At 34.8% G+C, this 23028-nt stretch overlaps 2 protein-coding genes across 2 annotated transcripts in view; one reads left to right on the top strand and one right to left on the bottom strand.

Moving 5' to 3' along the window:
• Nucleotides 1–17434, top strand: part of LOC129799560 (uncharacterized) — a 24303-nt gene extending 6869 nt beyond the window's left edge. Inside the window, exons 2-6 of the mRNA XM_055843578.1 lie at nucleotides 3927–4126; nucleotides 10395–10734; nucleotides 10889–11383; nucleotides 14593–15081; nucleotides 16929–17434. Of these exons, the coding sequence (XP_055699553.1) occupies nucleotides 3927–4126; nucleotides 10395–10734; nucleotides 10889–11383; nucleotides 14593–15081; nucleotides 16929–17015 (1611 nt within the window). The 3' untranslated portion in view covers nucleotides 17016–17434. The remainder of the gene's footprint in view (nucleotides 1–3926; nucleotides 4127–10394; nucleotides 10735–10888; nucleotides 11384–14592; nucleotides 15082–16928) is intronic.
• LOC129799571 (methionine aminopeptidase 1) lies at nucleotides 17156–23028 on the bottom strand. Its single transcript, XM_055843593.1, has 3 exons — nucleotides 22554–23028; nucleotides 21740–22483; nucleotides 17156–17665 (listed from the first exon to the last, which is right to left on the bottom strand). The coding sequence occupies exons 1-3, from the start codon at nucleotides 22717–22719 to the stop codon at nucleotides 17439–17441; spliced, it is 1137 nt and encodes a 378-aa protein (XP_055699568.1). The 5' UTR covers nucleotides 22720–23028; the 3' UTR covers nucleotides 17156–17438.

Genomic DNA, 23028 nt, shown 5'->3' with positions numbered 1-23028 from the left:
AATTTTATAAGCTAGGCAACTGCCTACATTTCGCAGAAAGTGAATTTTTGACCAAATTGACCATCTTCTTATTTGTTAACTTGGGATGATTTCCCAATTTGTTAATTTTAAAGCAGGATAGAGCATGGATGTGTACAATGAGAGAAATCCGAAAAAGTTAAAATAACTTTCCGGAAATGTTAATTTTACCCTGCAGTATTGATCCAAAATCGGTGTAAATATTAGCCTTTTTAGGTGTATTAGGGGTTAAACTTACCATTTTTCATGTGAATTTTACCCTTAAAAAGGTGTAAAATTAACATTAAAAAATGTTGATTTATTTTTACACTTAAAAAATGTTAAAGTTATGAGGAAAAAAAGTTAATCGCACCCTCTTTTTTTCTCAGTGTAGTCTAATTACTGCTTATATGGCCTATGCCATGTTAGGTAGCCATTTTGCAAAGCAAAATGTATTTTTTATTAATTTCCTCTATTATGCAGCTATTTGGTTCAAAATTGTCTTTATTGGGGTTATAAGTGAGGAAACACCGGAAGTGATCATGCAAATAGGACTTATACAACCCGTGAGCCATTATACTTCATCCTAATTTACGTTAATTGTGCGTAAAATAAAAAAAAACGGCATTCGGAATTCGGACACTACCGACAAAAATTACCCAATGTATAAAAGGCTCTAAATTCTTTTTTATAGTTTTATCAAAAAATCCTTATAACGCTCATTTAGAAGCTTTAGAATAGAGCTTTCAAGGAAAAAAAATTGAAGGTGATATAGGAATTAGATCATGAAATATAAAAAAATTTATATAGAATTGTAAAACATTGGGTCACTTTTGCCGGGCACTGTAATACGGGCTTCAGACCTAAGGCTTAACCATATGGCTTAACTTCTTTAATATCTTATCAGTCAAGATTTTTTTTAGAAAATTTTGACTTAGGATTGGATTATTAAGGGCAAATGACCTATTATATTTTGAAAAATTAATAAAATCGGTTACTGTTTAAGGTTTTGAGACCCTCGGGAACTGGGCTAAACCTCTAGTCTGAAGATGGTCTAAGTTTCAACTGCATTAATCGTTGTTCTTAAGTACGTCAAAAATCGTAAAATTTTTCTCAAAAAAAATGCACTGTAACAAAGGCATCAATAAAATCTAATACTATTTATTTTATTATTTCACTCTAATACAAGTTATAGGCTGGAGGTTTAGACTAGTTCCCGAAATCCTAAATAAAATGAAATTTGAGTAATCTTTCGAAAAATGGATTATTTTGAAGTAAAATCCATATAGCTAAATCTCTGATAGCTATAGCTAAACGTCTCAAGCCGGTATTAGACGGTTTTCCGACTGGGGATTTACTTTCGTTCTCGAATGTCTCTAATTACGAGTAATAAAAGAAGAAAATCGCATTTGATACTATACTCCCTCTTAGTAAATATTTTTGTACCACAATTATCTCTTGTAAAGAACTAAGGTAAGTGTGGCAAATTCCGGCCAGCTTGCAATTTCGGCCACCTTTTTTGTTCCTCGTATTTCCATGAACTTTTAGATTTTACGTACTCTAGAGATTACACAATGAAAAAGAATAACAAAAAATGTAGCTTCGACAAACGAGATGACGTGAAAAAGATATTGGAAGAATTCCTGAAGGGCAAGACACTATGAGAATGAAGGTGGCAGAAATAGGGCACCAATGCTATGTCTATATTTTTATTCATTTTAAAATGTATTAAGAATGATTTTAGAGTAAATAAAGACGGTAAACTCTTTACAAGGTTTAAAGCAACACTCTTTCAGAAGAAAGAATTAAAAAATCAATTTGTATTTGTAAATTTGTATAAATTTGTATAAATTTGTATAAATAAATAAAATAAATAAATAAAATCAATTTGTATTTAAAATATTACATTTCAAACTTGAGACTTTGACGCTTGCATGCAACTATGCCGAAATTTGGCACACTTACCCTATTTCCAAATTTTAAATTGTGACGTAAAGTTCATGTAATATAAAAGCTTGAAAAGGAATGTTTAAAATTTGAATGCATCCGGTAAACCTTTTCGACCAGGAAAATTAGACGAAATCAATATTCACATCCTTTTCTTTCTCAACGGTTTTGTATATATTTATCCCCCTCTTTAATAGTGTTGCCTTTTTTTTTAATTGCCTTTTTTAAAAATTCTGACGTTTCTGCCTACAAAGATATGGGAAATTTTCTTTAAAAAGACATTTTTTAAAGAAATTTTTCCTAGTGTGTACAGGCCATAACGCTCAAAATTGGTTTGAATTGAATTGAATTTGGTGTGATGTTTGAAAGAAGAAGAAGAGTGCGAAAGAGTAGGATAGACAGATGCAAAACGTTTGAGAACGAAAGGGATGTGAATTTTGATTTCATGAAATTTTCCTGATCTACAAAAGGTGTACTGCTGTCATAAGCCATAAATTCTAAATTTCTTTTGATATTATGATTCATTCTACTAAATATTTGAATATCTGTCAGAAATAAGAATTAACGGAATCTCATATCCCAAAAAAAAAGAATTTAAATTGCAAATTTTCCATAAGAATTATTCCTAATATCTCTTACTACTATCCAAAGGCCTTTTTATTATAGACTGAATTCAATATATTTAATATTCTTAATGCACTTTCAATTTTATTTAATAAATCTGAGTAAGTACTGTAAATACCGTGCATGAAAATACTTTAAAAAAATTCCAAATGCCAGAGAATTTAATTAAATCTATAATGATACTCTTTCAAAATTAATTAAATCATATTATGTGCGAATTAATTGGACGAAAGTCTATTAAACTGTTTACTTAATTGCCAATTTGTTTTATTATTCTCTTCTAAATAATTTTAAAAAAGCAATTAGAGGTCGCGAGCAATTACTACAAGCAAACACCTCGAAATTCAATAGTTTTTGCTTGCAAATAAATTATTTAGTTCAATAAATGAGTTGCAAAACATCATAATAAAGTCAGTCCTATGAGAAATGCTCCATATAACTTCTTTTATGGCAAGTTGGAGATTTTATTTTACAAAGACAATTTATTTAAACGCCACTTGAAGCTCAATTGAGGTCAATTAGTTTCCGCAAATATTGCTAAAGATCCAGATTAAATCAAAATGAAGTGACAAGCATATTATTCTAAATGGGACATTTCTCAATCAATACAATACCTCTTGGCAAGAATCAAAAGACTTCAATGATCGCATGACGAGAAACCGTTTAAGATTGATTTTCTTAATGAAACATTTTTGCGAAATAGACAAGAATGATAAAGTGTATGTCCCAAAAAAAATTAAGAAATTCTAGGAAAAGTAGGTTTACTTTTTGAAAACTTGTGATACACATTTTAGGAAATAATTAAAAAATGAACGAATTTAATAATCCGGTTGAGAGCGCGATATGTTTATGGCGATAAAAAGCGGACGTCCATAAAAAATGCTTTTCTGCGTTTGGGTTTCAAAAAAGAAAACCAGGCAAAAGAAGGCACGCTGATGACCCTCCTCAATTCTATTTCCATTAATGAATTAAAAAGTAGTTTATCATCTTTTTTTTCTTATTTTATTTCTGAACAAATTGCGCAACTTGATTGAGTAACAAGAGCATGGAGATGCTCCTACAACAATCACTTTCTGATGTTCAGGCGGTAAATCAATTGAATTTACCTGGATAGGTGATCATCTAGAGTGTAAGAATTACTTTCACCCTTTTTCACCTTCAACTATAATGTCACACAAAAATCAATTGGGTGATTGATGGTCAATTTCACCATTTCTTATACCTTAATAAATACAAATTTACTTTCAAAATTCCGTAGACAAAGTGCGAGTTTGTTTCTTTGTCTAGTTCCTTTCTCTCGTTCTTTAACCCAGCGAGACTGACGGTTTTTTTTCTTCAAATCTTCTGTTTTTTTTTAGCTACAACTACTCTTGATGATGCCAATTCTTTTGGCTGTGTCAGCAGAATCACCGGCCATCATGAAGGGCGAATTGGTGTTCAGCAAGTGGCCATCGAAAGGTCAAATGATCCCCCTAAAAGCCATGATGATTAAAGTACGAGGACCAGCTAAATTACCATCCCAGATCATCCTCACAAAAATCCCCTCAAGGCCCTCAAGGTACCAATTTAAATTAACTCCACAATAACCGCACTTTCACTCAGCCTATTTGCATATAATACCAATTTACAGCAGAATTAATAATATTTTCTTACCCTCCAAGAATATCACATATTAACTCCCAAGATCAAACTTGAATGGCTTCTTTCACTGACCACTTCAATGGGATTTTTCTGTCTCTTGGCATCAATTGAAATTTTACAATTTACTATCTGCCAGTCAATATATTGAATTTGAATTAAATTCATTGAAAGAAATAAGAAAAAAAACCATAATCATAGCGGTAGCCATTAGGTATCAATAGTGAATAGAATTGATCGTGCAAAATATCCCATTTGATTTTAACTTTCACCCAATAGAAGTATTTTATTGCAGAAATGATCTTTTATGATGCAAGAAAGAGACGATTGTCATGATTGTGCGAAATTTATAATAACATGTATATAATACACGGATTTAGCAAGATTTTCACGCATAAAAATCGAACAATTGCCGAAGAATCCGAAGAATTGTGCAAAAAATACATTTTCCATCCGGGAGCAATTACTAAGACAAAATGCACCACGCCCAGCTAATGTATTTTAAAATCATAAAAATAAGGAGTTATTTGCAAGAAATATAGAAAAAATTACGGCAAATAGGCGGTTTTAAGACATTACATTAATATTTTTATCGTTGTTTTATTACACATTTTTGTGATCACTATACGGCATTTATGTGATTGAAATAAATCTTTATACAAAAACGGATCTAATTTAAACAATTACCTTTAAAGTTGATTGCAGGAAAAATAAAGGGACAGATAATCCTAACCGGCTTATGTAGGTGAGATTCTTAACGTGAGCTAACTCGGAGTGCATGCAAATTCGATTTAGAGCTGAAGTTGGGAGACGCCATTCAGTTATCTTGAATCAAATTCGTGAAATTATACAAATTTTGTATTTAAACCAAAATATCAAGGATTTGGATGAACTGACAGAAAAGTGTTATATGGGTGAAATGTAGACCAGAATGTTCTCTATAATTTTGCCGTAGAACTTGAACTCATCGATTACTCAGAAGCCAAGATAAGCGAAGTTTTTTGTTTCTTAACTCGTTTTTTCATCCAGAGTGCCCCAAGTGTTCATTTGTTGAACTTCAACTATATCAAAGAATTGTTGTCTTTTGTGAGACTTTCCATTTAAAACCCTATTTTAAGTGTCTTGGTGGAGTAGAGGCAGTCAAATTGGCATCTGAGTGATTTCAAAGCGTTATTATGGGAAAAATCAATTTTTTCACACTTAAACGGCAAAATCGAAGTGATAGCGTAGTCTGAGTGGAAAATGATGTATGAACGAAATGTAGAGACAAATGTGCTCTACAATTATGTTGAAGTAATCATCAAAATCGGTTCAGCGACAGTCGAGATAATTGAGGTTATGTGATATTGAAATTGGTTTTTCGACTGTGGCGCCCCTGGTGTTGGTCCCACGAAGTTCAAATATTCTAGAAAGTTGTAGTATTTGGTGAGATCTTTCGTTTAAGCCCTCATTCATCAAAATCGGTCACATAGAACCGGAGATATGATTTTTTGAATTTCGTGAACCTTGACCCCTCATATCTCCGGTTCTGTTTTAACCACAGCGCGCATACGCACCATTTTGGAAACGTCCTAGATTGGACTACAACATACTAAAATTTCATTAACTTGCACAATGCCGTTTTTGAGAAAAGTGACTTTGAATTTCGATGAATTTTGACGCTATCACAGCGCCACCTATGGTGACTTTTTGAACTTCCATCTGAAAGTGCTCATCGAGACGAAACCAAAAAGGTAAAATTTAGGTCGCTATGTTAGTTAGAACCGGAGATAGAGGCCGGTCAATGTTCGAACTTTGACCCCTTATAGCTCGGGTCAGGGGTTTTAGATCGACTTAAGGTTTTTTTTGTTTGATAGGTATAATCAACGGCTACAACACACTAAATTTTCAGCCCGATGCACAATGGAATTTTTGAGTTATTTAACTTTTAAGATTTAAAAATTTTCTTTTTAATAATAGCGCCCCTAGCGGTGGTTTTATGAACTTGCGATGTTAGAAGGGGAAGTGGCATTTCACGAGAGCTTTCCAAAAAGTCCTCACTTTTTAAATTCTGACAATTAGAACCGGAGTTATGGCCATTTTAAGAATTTTTTTTTGGACCCTTATAGCTCGGGTCAGGGGGGTCGGGGGATCTTAAGTTTGGTATTGATGGAAAGCTCTAAGACCCAGCTATAACATACTAAAATTTGAGCCCGCTCGATGCCATAGGGACGGAGCTATTGAGAAAACAAAAAAAGGGGGGTCTTCAATATGGCGGAAGGAGGGGTGGGGGGTGGGGGGTCTATGCACCAAGTTGCAATTTTCACCCGATATATAACCTTTGCCGAAAACCGCAAGTCAATATCTTTTTTAGTTTAGGAGCTATTAAGCTCCAAAGAGCGGCCGGCCGGCCGGGAACGTAAAATAGCCACATATTCGTGATCAGGAAGTGGCGAAACACATTTTGGCCAAGTTTGAGGTCGATCGGACAACATGAAATTTTGTTAGGATTATAGTAGGTGAGATTGTTAAGAATCTCACCTAATACTTTTAACTTCTTCTTTGACAAAATCATGTGATATGATTCTGTAACAGTATGACAATGTCATATGTCAAATTTTCATGGTAAATTCTGGAATAGGACAACATTAAAGCCCAGTAAACATCTAATGATCATTCTAAGCAGTTCTGTGAAGCTTTAAGTAACTGACATGAGTCGGATTTTAATTAGTTCTTCCGAATTTATCACATAAAAAAATTATTTGTCATATGACATTGTCATACTGTTACAGAATTCCCATACAGTAGGGCAATCAATCGACCTCTGAATTTGGATTCATCTTCCTTGACAAAGGTCTTTCATTGTAAAATGTTGAATTTCAATCTTTAATGTCACTAGGAGAAGGCTTTCAAGCTTCGCACACACTTTGGGTGCGAACACTTCATATTTTACTATTCAAACTCCACACACTGACTGAGATAAATCCGAAAAAGTTAAAATAACATTCCGGAAATGTTAATTTTACCCTGCAGTATTGATGCAAAATCGGTGTAAATATTATGCTTTTTAGGTGTATTAGGGGTTAAAGTTACTCTTTTTCATATTAATTATACCCTTAAAGAGATGTAAAATTAACATTAAAAAATGTTGATATATTTTTACACCTAAAAAGTGTTAAAAATAAGAGGAAAAAAAGTTAATCGCACCCTCTTTTTTTTCTCAGTGCAGAGAGAGCAGTACATACAATCCCTCGATTTTGAGTTATCTCGAATCCCTACAACCCGCAAAGGCGTCGTACTTTGCCTAAATTTTGGAATTTTGAAGTTTCGAGTTTTTTTACGTCACGCTGTTTACCCGTCTGTGCGTTTATGGGTCTGTGTGTCCATGCGTTACCATGCCTAGAGCTCAAACGGTAAGAGATAGAGACTTGGAATTTTTGAGAAACTCTCAGACTACCCCCATAGCAAATTCTCTTTTTATATGGACTTATTTGAAGCCAGCTCCTTTACTCAACTCACAGAGCCGATCGGAAAGAGTTATTTAAACAGGAATCTAAAAGGGGATCAGTACCCACTCTTAAGTTATTGTGCGTAATACGGGCTTCAGACTTAAGGCTTAGTCATATGGTTTAACTGCTTTAATTTCTTATCAATCACAACCTTTGCAAAAATTTAATTTAGGATTGGATTATTAAAGATAAATGGACCTATTAGTTTCTCAAAAACCAATGACATAGCTCGCTATTGAGGATTTTGAGACCTTCGGGAACTGGGCTAAACCTCTAGTCTGAAGGCCATTTTAGCCATATGGCTTAACTGCTCTAATTTTTTAACAATCAAGATTTTTTGGAAAAATTTAACTTAGGGTTGGATTATTAAGGACAAATGACCTATTATATTCTAAAAAAATCTATAAAATTGGTTGCTACGTAGGATTTTGAGACCGTCAGGAACTAAGTTAAACCTCTAGTCTGAAGACCGCTTAACGGTTGCAAATGCAGACAAATTCCCATACATGTTTTGTATGTAAAAGTGAGCTTTGACTTCAATTCGACAGATCACATGCAAGAGGGATGCCTGGGACCATTAACATGCCCATTCCCCCACCTCCCAAAACCATGTTTTTTGGGATTACCCAGGCAGACAATTGACCATGTGTGAAAATACCGTTGAATCATTCCTAATATCGATTTTTCAAGGTCAAAGGTTAAAAAGTCTCTAGAGAGTTCATTTCTCAACCGAATGCTATCATGTTTGAGTTACTTAGAAAGGTCCTGGAATTCCTGACAGGATTGAGCTAATTTCAATCAGTTATGAACCAGTGAAGAACCGCTTCATAATTAATTTTTATCCGAAATTCAATTTAATTGTTCGTAATCAGTTCAAATCGGTTGTGAACAGGTAACCGTTAAATTATGCGAAAAAACTTTTAAGGTATAGCATCTAAGTAATGAGTTTGAGCGGTTTGAGCATTTCGCAAAGTCTGGGAGCCTTTTGACACCCCTTACCATTTACAATTTAGCATACTTTTCGGCCCTTTCTTAATATTACTATCAATCTTATATGTGACACAACGGTCAATATTTAGAGGCCTTGAATTTGTACCCTTACCTTTCGTGAGTTTTTCTTTAATTATGACACTTAAAGCCTCTACAGATTGGGAGCATTTTCTGTTAAAAATTACTCCTTTTTCAGGAAATCACCTGTTCTACTGTAAGAAGAAATGTCATAATTCCGTCAAATAGACAATATTTGGCGAAAATTGCTCTTAATGTGTAAATGTCTTTAAGATTGTTTTTAGACGATCCTTAAGTGACCTTAATTGTTTTTAAACCATCCTTGAATTCTAGAATTAAAGAAAAGCCTACCTTCTAAATCAGACCTGTGCTCGTTAAAAGTCGTGTAATATCGGAAATTTTGTGTAATGGAAATTACAGATAGCCATAATGGTTCAGTAGAGCCCCGCTATAGGCTATCGTTCTATAGTCCACAATTTATCGACCATAACTGATTTTAAGAGGTTATGTTTTTTAGTACGCGACATGCAATGTTGTCATAATTATTTTAATATTTTTGGCAAATTTTATTGAGTATAGTTGTGATAATTGCGATCCATAATGAAGAGAGCGAGGACAAGTATCACAATCGCAAAGAAAGTGGAAGCCGTCGAGCAATTTCAATACTAAAAGTCATTTATAATTTTAAAAAATGACATGGACTAGTGCAACCCAAATTTGGAACCAAATATGGACTATAGCGAGACTCTACTGTACCTACTCTTGATAAAATATATAAATGCATGAATTAGTATCAATTTGAGTAAAACCTAAATTTTACTGCCAACTCACTTTGAAATTTTGATATTCATGAAAAAAATTAAATAATTTTGAAATAATGCAAGCAATAATATTTTTCAAAGATTTTATTCTTTGGCATCTTTGATTAAATAATATGAAGAATAATTTAGACCATACACGAAAATGACCTTGAATGATTCCTATTACCGGTTTTAGAAGGTCAAATGTGAAATAACCCCAGAGAGCGTATTTCTCAATTTATTGGAACAAATTTTGTCTCGTTGGAACGGTCTTTGAATTTCTGAAAACTCTGGATCGCTTCCAATCGGTTACAAATCGGTAATTAATCCAGAATTATTTTTTGCCTGAAATACTGTCCGAACTCAGAGAAACTCCAACGAGAGTGAAATTTAAATTTCAATCGAATTTCCTCGATTCCACAAATATGAAATTTCAAAAAACATGTTTACTTTAAACAAACGCAATTGTGCGTTGCCCATAAAAGAGAAAGACCCCAAGCACTTCCTCAGAGGGCAATATTTCAGTAATTCAGAATAAGATCATAATATTTTTATCGTAATATTATTTGGTTCGCGGTCTAAAAAGTCCTCAATGGTAAATCTACCGCACCTTGGTACTCTCAAAATGCGCTTTCGTGAATTAATTTAATTAATTTTAGACTATTTTTGTGTGTATTAAATGAACCAGAAAGTTATTATGGGAAATTTTTTTTACACCTATATAAGTGTGTTAATTGTTTTATATATTTTCACTTTCGTCTGCCCGAGATATGTAGCATTTGTACATGAAATAAGTAGATTAGCAATTAGGAGGGTCAATGGAAGGGAAAAGGTGGTCATTAGCATTAAATTGAGTAATTTCTTTTTCTGTTTTTTTTTTTTGTCTTTGCAGACCAATGCAGAAAATCATCCTGCCATCTTATACACACATTATGAAGCCATCGGCATATGGTCTGAGGCCACCCTATCCCACATTTAACAATTTGAAACCCATTGTGTTCCACAGTTCACCACCAGGACCAAATACAGGAGAATACATTTACGAGAATCCCTTCCATCCGCCAATAGGTTTTATGCCCCAACAGTCAAATGGTCCAATTCACACGATACCAGCGCCCAATTTGTCTCCAATTGGACCTTTGGCGCCCATAGCTCCCATTCACAGTAATCACATATACGAGGCACCAACCCCAACGATGAGACCCTACTACCCACCAGTCAGGCCCGTGAGCGTAAGTAAAGTAACCTTAGCCGAGAGATTTCGCCCTAATCCACCCTGCATCGCTAACACGAATCATAAAAAACTAATCCCTATCCCTACATTCGAACACTAACACACAATGATCCCATCGCGCGTGAACCCGAGTGAAAACCATCCTTTCCCAGGTGAAGCCCTACCAGGTGACGGAAGAGCCAACCAACGATCTCACCCTACACGATCCACAATCCGGCAAGCAAACCTACTATGCCCCGGATCCGGATCCCAGGCTACCTGTGGCCAAGGTGCCCATCGAAACCAGCCACTTCGGGCAGCCCAGCAATGGCAAACCCCTGCCGCCCGATGTGGCTTATACACATGCCTCCAAATACCCCGAACACTCCACATCTCCCTCCGCGGCTACCCAACACATTCTGCAGTACGTGAAGCTGGGCACCAGGCCCATCTTCCCGCACATGCAGAAACAAGTTGCCCAGCAAATGTCAATGCTGCACGGAATGCCAGACTCCGTGTACAATCCCACATACCTCGTGACACAGTCCAATAATCTCCTGCAGCAGCACCAGCAGCATCTATTCCGGCCAGATCCAGCCTATGTAGCCGACTACCAGCAGCAGCTACGCCATCCTCAGTCACACCTCACACAAAATACCGTGCCAGAGGTAAAGATACAAGCAATACACTATGCTCATACCTTTCGGGATCCAACATTGATCCCTCATCAGTATAAAATCGGACAATTTTACCGATGATCTTACTAAATACATTACCAAAGACATTGTTACATCGTTGTTCGTTAAAATTAAGTCACAATTAGTTCACTTTTTTTCCATTATTTCCGCATAGAAGTAAAGCGAAATGATCTTTTAAATAAAATGCTATAAAAAAATTTGGCCACGCCTACTCAGTAATTATGGACAATTAATTTTCAAAGTTTCTATTATAATTTATTTCTATTTCAGTTTTATTACTCTTTTTTAGTACTATTCCTTTTGATATTTTCACACATTCTTCCTGCTGTTTCTTCATAGTGTCTATTTTTTACCATCAACGGAATCTTTAACGATTTTACGCAACGAAGCGTTGACAATGAACTGAACTTAACTCATTAGGACCATGTACTAGAAACCCTAAATTAAAAATGTTTATAATATTGATTTTTTTTTAAGAATTAAATGATTATTGCGAAAATAAAAAAAATTATTAGGGGAACTTTATGAAAGACGTATCGTAACGGTCACCGAATTTAAATTCTGTACATTAATTCATGACGAACACTGCAGTAGACTCTCGCTAATTCGGTTCTTTTAAGATCGGGCTACTTTTTAATTCGGGCAGCAGTTAAATTTGAAAAAAGTTTGTTGACATTTTTCGAGTTCGATTATGATTATCGAATGAAGCAAATATGCTCAAATTGGCCATGCTTTATCTCACATGTGATGTTTTTTTGCATTATTAAGTGGCTTTCATGAAATTCAGTTAATATAAGCATGTAAACTTAATATAAGTATGCAGGTAAACAAAAAATACGTTGCATTTCAAACAATTTGATGCCCGAATTGCTCTCTAATTCGTCTGACATTTCGGTCCCAAATGCCCGAATTTGAAAGAGTCTACTGTATTCATTTTTATAGTGTAACTGTCTAAGAAAAAGATTTCCCACACTAAATTTAAATAAGGAAAGGGAATCAAGGAAAATATTATCAAAAACGACGCCCTGCAAAACTTTCTGCAAGCAACTTTGTTCAAATATTTTTTCAAACTATTTTAATAAAGTACGCATATTTCTTATTAAGGGGGCGTGGCCTAAGAACATTATCTGTTGGACACTTATTTGAAAAACATTTAAAAAATCTAAAACAGATTATTTCACTTTTTTCTAAAGTTATCGTATTTGTGTTCTATCGCATTATGTTATAGTAACTGTGACACCATAATGTTACTCAAAAATCGAACTTATTTCTAAGAGAAATTGTATAAGCTACAAAAAGAAAATTTTTATTCCTAGAAAAACAAATGTGTCTCACTTTCAAGCCTTGGTAAATCGTGTTTTTTTTCATTTTGTAAGAGATAAAGGATTTTTTAATCCTCAAAATATATACGTAAATAAAATATTAAGATCAAAAAATAAATAAAAACATTTTTGTTTTAGGTCTAAAATGAAATAGGAACGCTTTTTGTGGCTGAAATATTCTTATCATGTTATAAAGTTACTATTAAATATTTAATAAGTTATTACTTTTTACAATGATACTTTAAGATTAAAATCAGGGGGTCAACAAGTATGATCATTGAGTGAGCCGTGGATAGCAGATCAGCTCAATGGCACCGATCAATCGCAAAGATCAACTGATTAGTGCCGATGATTGGGTAATCGCGTCAATCAGTTAGCATGATCGACTGATCACGGCGATCAAGGTCCGCAATCGCATCAGTCAGTCTTTATAATCGGCTAATCGCTCTGATGTATCTCCATGATCAGCTGATCGCGTACGATTAATTAATCGTATTAATCAGTCCCCGTGATCAGCTGATCGCGTTAATTAATCACCATAATTGGTTGATCGCGTTTATCGGTATTCATGATCAGCTGATTGCACTAATCTGTCTCCGTAATCTTCCGATCACGTCAATCAGTCCCCCGAATCAACAGAACGCGTCAATCAGTCTAAAAATCCGGCTGATCGCATTAATCAGCCTACATAATCGACTGAACGTCTCAATCAGTCTCCAAGACCGGCTGATATCTTTAATCAGTCTCCAAGATCGGTAGATCACATTTATAGGTTTACGTGATCGGCTGATTGCGACAAACAGTCTCCGTAATCTCCTGATCGCATCAATGAGTCTCCATAATCGGCTGAACGTGTCAATCAGTCTAAAAATTCGGATGATTGCGTTAATCAGTTTCCACGATCAACTGAACACGTTAATCAGTCTCCCAGATCAGCTGACTCCGTTAGTCAATCTTCATGATCGGCTGATCGCGTCAATCTGTGTCTAGTATCGGCTGATCCCGTTAATAAATTTCCATGATCGGCTGATCGCATCAATCAGATTCCGAGATCGGCTGATCTCGTTAATTTGTCTGAGTTTTCGATTAATCCCGTTAATCAGTCTCCGGGATGAGTTAATCGCGTCAATCAGTCTCCAGGATCAGCTGATTCCGTTGATCAGTCTCCATGATCGGCTAATCGCGTCAGTTAGTCTCCATGTTTGGCTCATCGCGTCAGTTAGTCTCCAGGATCGGCCGATCGTGTCAATCAGTCTCCGCGATCGGCTGATCACTCCAATTGGTCTCCATAATCGGCTGATCATGTCAGTTAGTCTCCAGGATCGGCTGATCGTATTAATCAGTCTTCATTATCGGCTAGTCGCGTCAATTAGTCTGTAAGATCGGCTGATCGCGTTAATCAATCTGCGTTTTCGACTAATCCCGTTAATCAGTCTCTGGGATCGGCTAATACTGTCAATCAATATCCATGATCGGGTTATCGCGTTAATCAGTCTCCAAGATCGTCTGATCGCGTTGATCAGTCTCCTTGTTCAGATGATTGCACTGCTTAGTCTCAATGATCTGTGCCGATCATTTGATTGGCAGCCATAGTAAACCGTAAACGACATACTTGTTAACCTCCCGATTAAAATACAAAAAATTTTGACATATCACCATTTACCGGTAAAATTTTGGCTCATCAATTAATTAGTTTAGTCCTTTTTTGTAGAAACCTACCACGGCTACATTAATAAAATACTAAAAAATTGATTAATTTTTCTAATTAAATTTAAATGATCACAATGCATATTACTAGATCCTTACTAACTGACTTAGACTAGTAGTAGACTAATCATCACCCCTTTGCACTGTTAGACTTACAATGCCGCCAGTCCGGGTCAAATCTACACTGCACAGCACGATCAGCTCCAGCATCAGCATGAACAGACGCAGCAGGATCACGACCAATATCAATATCAACAGAACCATTTGCAACCTCAGGACAATACAGCTGCTTACAAAGAACTTCTGAACCAAGCAACGCAGTACTTCCAGAATGGTGCCTACCTCAATTACCCGTCTTCAACGTCATCTACCCGAGCTCCCTACGTCGCCGAATCAGCCCCTACGCCTGCCTTCTACTACGCTCCTGATCTAGCTACGAAGCATCAAGAGCAGAATGCACGAATACTCGAACAGGCAAATGCTGAACTAATGGAGAAGGGCTATTCGGCTTTCCATGACGAACCAGAAGCCTCACATTCACATCAACGATCCGTCATTGCAGAAAAAATAAGTCCCGACTCAGAAAAAACAATGAGAATCTACGTGCCTGATGAGGAATTCACGACTGACACGGAACAGGTAAAGCACTGCTAATAAAAACCCAAACTTCATTTTAACTTGTTTTTCCCACGCGTTTTGCAGAAAAGCTACCAAATTAGAAAGATAAATAATTCACTTTTTTTTCTTAGGCAAAAATTTAAAGCACGATTTCAATTAAAATAAGAAGACTCGGCGTGATTTCAGTGATCACGATTATCAATTTTGCTCGCATTTTGTGGTCATTAGGGGAAGTGCTTATAATTTTGGACAGTCTGCATATAAGCATCGATATCCTAAGTTTGAAGTGCCATATTTTCAATACTAATTGACTTTTCTTGTTACTCTCTTTTCAGAAGGATTGTTTAGAAACTTGGCAAGCTATTTATCATCTCATTTTTACTAAAATTAGTTTTAATACGTTTAAAAATGAATTGATATGTAGAGGTGAATTTGACTCTTATTTTGGACAATTTGGTTATTAATTTTTACAACTTGTCTGTAAATTTGGACAGATAATCCGCCTCAACAGGATGCCCATTGTTCTTCATTTTATGAACCAATCTTACCAAGTCCTCTTCCTGGTCATGTAAGGGAAACGTGGAATGTCACAAGAAGCCCAGAAACTTTCCATGTCATTCATTAAAGTGAGTTGACTTCGGTACTCCAAGTACGTGCGGATTCGCTCATTCCCTGCCCTTTCCGGGAGCCTTTCAAGGCATTTCTCACTGCATCTCTTTCGTAGAGATGATGCTCCTTTGTTTCTCCAGGCATTTGTCCAACCTAGTCATCACAAAAGCTAAAACTTCACGAAATTTCGTGAGAAAAACACCTGTCCAAAATAAGAATCATCACCTCACTGGTGAATGTCTTAAAAAATTTCCCATTTTTCACACGAAAAATATAATTCACAAGGCAAATCTCACTTCAGGTCAAATGTACAAATCATCAGTAACGTGAATCAACACAATATTCAATGAATATTCAATAATATCACTCAAAAACAGCGAACAAACTTTGTTAGTACTTCACCAAAACTAAATAAGACTGAAGTAAGCCACGAAGTTCTGTCATATTTCTCGTAAGCAATTGCTCACACTGAATTTTCAACAAAGCAATTTCAACTCAAATCATATTCAAATTTTAACGTATTTAGTGTTAAAATATTCCAAAAAGAACAAATATTTAGATAGAATTCATTATTCATCAAATATTGGAATAAAAATCCATCATTTTAATCAATTTATTTTTAGTGTCCAATGTTATCCTCAAAGTGTCCAAAATAAGAAACTGGACAAAATTAGAAGCATTTCCCCTACTCTCGATTGATTTATTATCGACACTTCCTCGTCTCAATTCACTTTCAATTTCATTCTAACAATTGCGATTCAATATATTTCACCTTCCTTTTCTCCCGATATCGTAATATTTTTGAATTGACGAACGTAACAATTTTTTTTTGCATCGAGATTTGCGAAAATACTGTAAAGTATTTTTCCGTTTTTTGGTACTCAATTGATAATAACTCCGATTCTACTGAACCGATTCTATTCATCACAAAGAGAAAATTAAAGGTCTTCAAATTTTCTACAAACTTTGAGAATAACAAAAATTCGTAAAACTAACACAAGAGGCGCTGCAGTTTTGTCATCATTATGACAGCGCCTCTGGTGTTGGTTTTACAAACTTTACTGTTATTAGTAAATTTTTGAACACTCAAAGACCTTTGATATTCCCTTTAAAAGAATCAAATCGATCTTGTAGAATCGAAGTTATGATCACTTTTAAGCACAAAAAATGACAAAACGGTTTTGCCTAGATCACAGGCGCAAAAGCAAATAAAAATTAAAACTATACATTTCCGCTACTTAATTGTTACTTTTTCGCAGGTCAAGCTCCAAAGTCGCTCAGATGACTCTACCGAAACTGATTCAACAACCAAAGACAGTAAAACAAACGCCGACCAAGAAACATAGGATCCAACTAGAGAGGAATGATCCTCCTTAATTTTTAGTGCAATCCACTGTAGAACCCCAAAAAAAAACATTCTTACTCTCATGTAAAAAGTTCTACACACAATTCCCTTTCTTCCATTCCCAGTAACTTCTTCCTCTTGTTAAATATTTTTGTTATTTATTGTAAGGACCGTGGTGATTCAAAAAGAAAACGATCATCAACAACAACAAAAAAAAGGATGATAAGAATATAATAATTCTACTAGCTATTTTTTTTCACGATCTCTGTCTCTAAAACTGAAATACAACAGAAACATTCCCGAAAAAAAAAAAACAATTGCGACAAACTGTCCGGATTCTCTTCTGGCACAAGATTGGCGCACAGAGAGAGACACGCAACCAATTGTGAAAAATAAAGTGATGGATGATACTTATAAAAACCTGTTACATTTTGTCCAGAAAGTGAGGCTTTCCACTGGCGCGTTGTGTCAGAATTTCACAGCCATCATCCGTCACGAGGAGCGTCTGCTCGAACTGAGCTGACCACAAACCATCCCGCGTCACGGCTGTCCAGTTATCCGGCCACTGTTCATCACGCCACGTGCCCTCGGATATCATGGGCTCGATCGTGAAGCAGTTGCCAGCCTTCATCATGCCAACAGCACTGTTTTCTGCAAGAGAAAATACTTCGGTCAGAAACAAGGGGCATTCCATTGGCGAATACCGAACCAGAATTCTGAGAATATCATTAATATTTTGGGAATATTACGAATATTGTGAATGTCGCTAAGAATATTGTAAATATTGCAATATCTCAATAACAGATTTTTTTTTTGAGAATTTTGCTTTTATCAAGAATATACCGATTATTTTAAATATATCTCGTGAATATTGCGAATATCACGAATATATTAAATGGAATTCAATAATTTGATTATTCTTCTTTCGAATATTCCGGATATTATAAACTACGAATATTTCGAATATTTTACGGATATCACAATTTTTTAAAAGAGGTATTTTGAATATAGTGAGAATTGAGAATATTGTTATTATTCCAAACCACAATTATTGCGAATATTATGAATATTCTGAATATAGGGAAAACCCCAAATATTTTGGGAATATAGCGAATAAAGGGAGTAGTTTTTTGCAATAATTCTTATTCCGAATATTACGAATATTGAAAATGCTTTGTGAACAACGCGAATATCACGATTTTTTAAAACATTCTACGAATAATGCGACTATAACGAATGTATTTTGATCATTGAAGATTTTGTGAATCTTTTACGAATATTCTGAATTCTGAATATTCTGTGGATATCACAATTGAGGAGCTCAGAGCAAAAAAACACTATTTTAATAGGGAAATGCATACGACTTAGAGGTTTTTTGGTCCGAGCGCCTCAATAATTGAAAATATTTTGTAAATACAGAAGGAAATACAGCTAACAGCAACTATTGCGAATATTTTCCGAATATTGCAGATAATATGAATTGTTTGCGAACCTCGTGAATATTTTTCAAATAGGGGGAAGTGGGGCACCTTTGAAAGTGGGGCACCTTTGAAATTGGACTTTTTCACCTATTATTAAATAAAATTGAGCCTTATCGTGATATAATTTAGCTGCACAAACAGATTGAGAAGCTAAATTACATTATGATACGGCTCAGTTCCACTTAAACATAGGTGAAAAATCCCAATTTCAAAGGTACCCCACTTTCAAAGGTGCCCCACTTCCCCCTATAGCAATTTTATTGGAAATATTTTATGAAAATAATAGCGATAGCATGATTCGAATTAACTTACGAATTATTACGGGAGCTGCGGATATGCGGAATATTTTCAATACGGTGGTTTTCGCAAATAACACAGATATTAAAAAGGTCTTCTGATTATTGTGGATTTTGTTAATCTTTTACAAATACTCCGAATTGCGGACACAATAATTATTGCGAAAATTTCATGAATATAGCGAATATAGAGATTCTTTAGATTACTTTATGAATATTGATAATAATAATTTTTTATACCTTTATGCCCAGGATACATTAAGCATGTATGACTGACATTTATAGTGTTAGATCAGTCTTATCGATTTTACGAATATTTTTTGAATTATATAGCGATTCTTTCGAAACTTATCCTGAGTATCATAATCATTGGAAATATATTGTAAGAACCACAATATTAACGGAAATTACGGATATCCGGAATATTATGAATATGGTAAATTTTACAAATAAAACAAATATTGAGAACAGCTTGACTTGCAAATTTTGCGAATATAACGAGCGAAGATTGTGAATTTCTGATTATTGAGGATCTTTTTAATCTTTTTCTAAATACCTCGAATATTTTACGAATATAACGATCATTGTATTTGTGAATCATGTAAGTATAGCGAATATCGGCTGCGACTTTTTGGTCAGTAAAAAATCAAATTTGGTCAGTAAAATATTAAATTTGGTCAGTAAAAAATCAAATACGGTCAGTAAAAAATAAAATACGGTCAGTAAAAAATAAAATATGGTCAATAAAAAATAAAGAATCTGGCCAGTAAAAAATCAAATTTTATCAGCGTATATTTTGGTCAGTAAAAAATAAAATTTGATCAGTATAAAATAAAATTTGGTTAGTAAAAAATCAAATTCGGTCGGAGAAAAGCCAAATTTGGTCGCTAAAAAGTCAAATATAGTCAGTAAAAAATCAAATTTGGTCAGTGAAAAATCAAAATTGATCAGTAAAAAATGAAATTTAATCGGTAAAATATAAAAAATATGTTCAGTAAAAAATTAAAAAAACCTGGTCTGTAAAAAATCAAATTTTCTGTGCTTCGGGAAGTTATCTGTATCGCCTGTTGAGGCAAAGGGAAATTTTCTGTGCTTTGGAAAGTTATCAGTAGCACCTGTTTAATTTTTGTACAAAATTTTAGAAAAACGTAATATGAAATACGAAATGGTAAAATACGAAATGTACTAAAATACGAAGTTTCCGTAATACGAAATGTGCAATACTTTTTATCCGAATATGCAAAGTTTTAACATTTATTGATTTCCTTTCAGTTTTTTATGGCTTCAGGCACACCTTTTGGATCAGAAAAATTTCATGTAATCGAAATTCACACAACTTTCTTTCTCAAACATTTTGCATAAGTCTATCCCACTCTTTCGGACTCTTCTTTTTCATTTAAACATGAGCTCAATTTAAATTTAGTTCAACCTAATTTTGAGCGCAAAAGACTGGGATAGATATACGCAAACCGTGCTGGAAAGAAAGGGATGTGAATTTCGACTTCTTGAAATTTTCCTGATCTAAAAGGTGTGCCTGAGCCATTATTGACTAAATTATTATTCACTGATCATATTTAATTTTCCACTGATTAAATTTTACATTTTACTGATTTAAAAAAAATTACTGACCAAATTTGACTTTTTACCGACCAAATTTGGCTTTTCTCCGACCGAATTTGATTTTTTACTGACCAAATTTTTATTTTATACTGACCAAATTTTATTTATTAAGGACCAAATTTTATTTATTATGGTGTCTACACACTAGAAGCAATTTTCGTCAAAAATTGCCTTTTTTTAAAAAATTCTGACGTTTTTGCCTACAAGGATAGGGGAAATTTTCTTTAAAAGGCATTTTTTAAAGAAATTGCTCCTAGTGTGTAGAGGCCATTTACTGACCAAATTTTATTTTTTACTGACCAAATTTGATTTTTTACTGATCAAAGTTGACTTTTCACCGTCCAAATTTTATTTTTTACTGACAAAATTTAATTTTTTCTGATTTTTTAAAAACGTTTTTACTGACCATATTTAATTTTTTACTGACCATAATTTATTTTTTACTGACCGAATTTGATTTTTTACTGACCAATATTTTATTTTTTACTGACCAATTTGATTTTTTACTGACCAAAAAGATTTTGCCGCGAATATCGAGATTCTTTGCAATATTTTACGAATACTGATATTGCAAATATTTCTTGAACATTGCGATTCTTGCGAATATTTCACAAATATCAAAATTATAGTGAATATTTCAAATACCACAATTAATCGACTTTTGCCGATTCGGGACATAGTGAAAATTGTACGTTTGCAAAAATTGCAGACATTGACAATGTTTTTGCTGAATAGTTTTTTTTTGCGAATATCGCCAATTTTGCAAAGATTTTATAAACAAATACGATTATTTTACGAATATCACAATGTTATTCCGAATATTCCAAATATTTTCTTAATATCCTAATTTTTCCGAATATTTTGCAAATATTACACATATTGCGAATATATAACGAAAATCAGAATATTGATAAGAATATTGCAAAAATTTTCTGAATGACACAATTATTCCAAATATTTCACTAGTATCACACTTCTTACTGCGAATATTTTCTGAATATCTCAGTTATTGGGAATATCACAAATATTTTCTTAAAATCCCAATTCCTTGTTTTTGGGAATAAAATCAATTATGAATTTTAGAATTTAAAAATTTGCCATCTTTGAGCTTAAATATTTACTACATAGCAAATAGCTAGACTTCCAAAAAATATTGTAAATTCCCTTAACCTTCTACTTTACAATTATGTACAGACATAAGAAAAAAATAATTTTGGGTAGTCAGGAAAAATTATTTTCTTTATAGGACAGCGGTGTTCCAATCGTCCTTAAAGGGTTAAAAAAAAATCCTTTGCAAGTTTGAAAGGGAAAGAAATTGAGGTACTTACTAGCATAATGAGGCACATTTGGTGCTGTGTGGAAGAGACGGTGAATCCCATGGCCACAGTAGCTCTTCACCACGCTGTATCCGTGCGACTGAACATATTTCTGAATCACATTCCCAATCTCTCGATACTTCTCGCCCGGCCGAACGATCTCAATGGCCTTGCAGAGGGATTCGTAAGTGATCTTCACGAGATTTTTGTGCTGATCAGAAACATTGCCCACAAAGAAGGTCTCATTGAGATCTCCATGAAAACCACGATGGTAGACAGTGACATCCACATTGCAGATGTCACCATCTTCTAGGGGACGCATGTCCGGGATTCCATGACAGATAACCTCATTCACTGATGTGCAACAGGATTTGGGGAAGTTGTAGTAGTTCAGAGGACTGGGATAGCAATCATTCTCGATGGCTGTCTCATGGACAATGCGATCAATCTCATCAGTTGTCACTCCCACTTCAATTGCCGCAGCTGCTGCATCAAGACAGAGACGTCCTAGACGACAGGACACTCTCATGGCTTCAATCTCTTCGTCATCCAGCACCTTGATCGTTGTATTTCCACGGAAGCCCTCCTCGGCCAAACTTCTGCCCAGTGGATGATCGGCATAGTCTGGTCGAGGAATGTGGGAAGGCACTTCTCGCTTCGGGGTCTGCTTGGCCGGACGCAATTTGCCGGTGTAAGAGAAATTTGGCCATGGATTGAAGACACCATTGGCAGTGCTGTTATTGGGATCTTCCCCCTCTGCACAAATGCATCAATTGACAGCCTGAATTGTGGGGGATTTGTACAACATAAAATAAAGGCAACTTACTGGCTAGAGAGTGGATAATCTTGTGAGATTTCCAGCTCTTCTTGAAGCATTCCTGGTCGCAAAAGTATGAACCAACAATGCCCAATTTCAAGCATGTAGGGCACTGTAATCGAGCTTCCTTTTTGCAGTCCACCGTCTCACATAAATGACGCACTCCATCGCCCATTTTTACGTGCGATTTTCACTAATTTTCACGAAAAAATCCCTTAAATTCCCACTGACACGTCCAGCAACTTCCAAATGCACACTGAGAAGAGAATTTGAGGTTATGTTATTCCGGAATATGTATCGGAAAATTCTGTCCTAAATTTTTCCCGCTAATTTCAAATTTTGGGACATCTTGGGGATTTCTACCGTTTATTTAAAATAAGAGAGCTCCGAGAGCTCCAGTGCGAAAGCTGACAAATTTTTCAAGAAATAATAAACTTTTAAGAAAAATGCTCTGTCTTATTAGAACAAAAATAAAATTTGATGT

Source organism: Phlebotomus papatasi, chromosome 1 (genome assembly GCF_024763615.1).
Source record: "Phlebotomus papatasi isolate M1 chromosome 1, Ppap_2.1, whole genome shotgun sequence".
Taxonomy (NCBI): domain Eukaryota; kingdom Metazoa; phylum Arthropoda; class Insecta; order Diptera; family Psychodidae; genus Phlebotomus; species Phlebotomus papatasi.
Note: the sequence above shows the minus strand (reverse complement) of the source record. Positions and strands in the feature narration are given on the sequence as shown.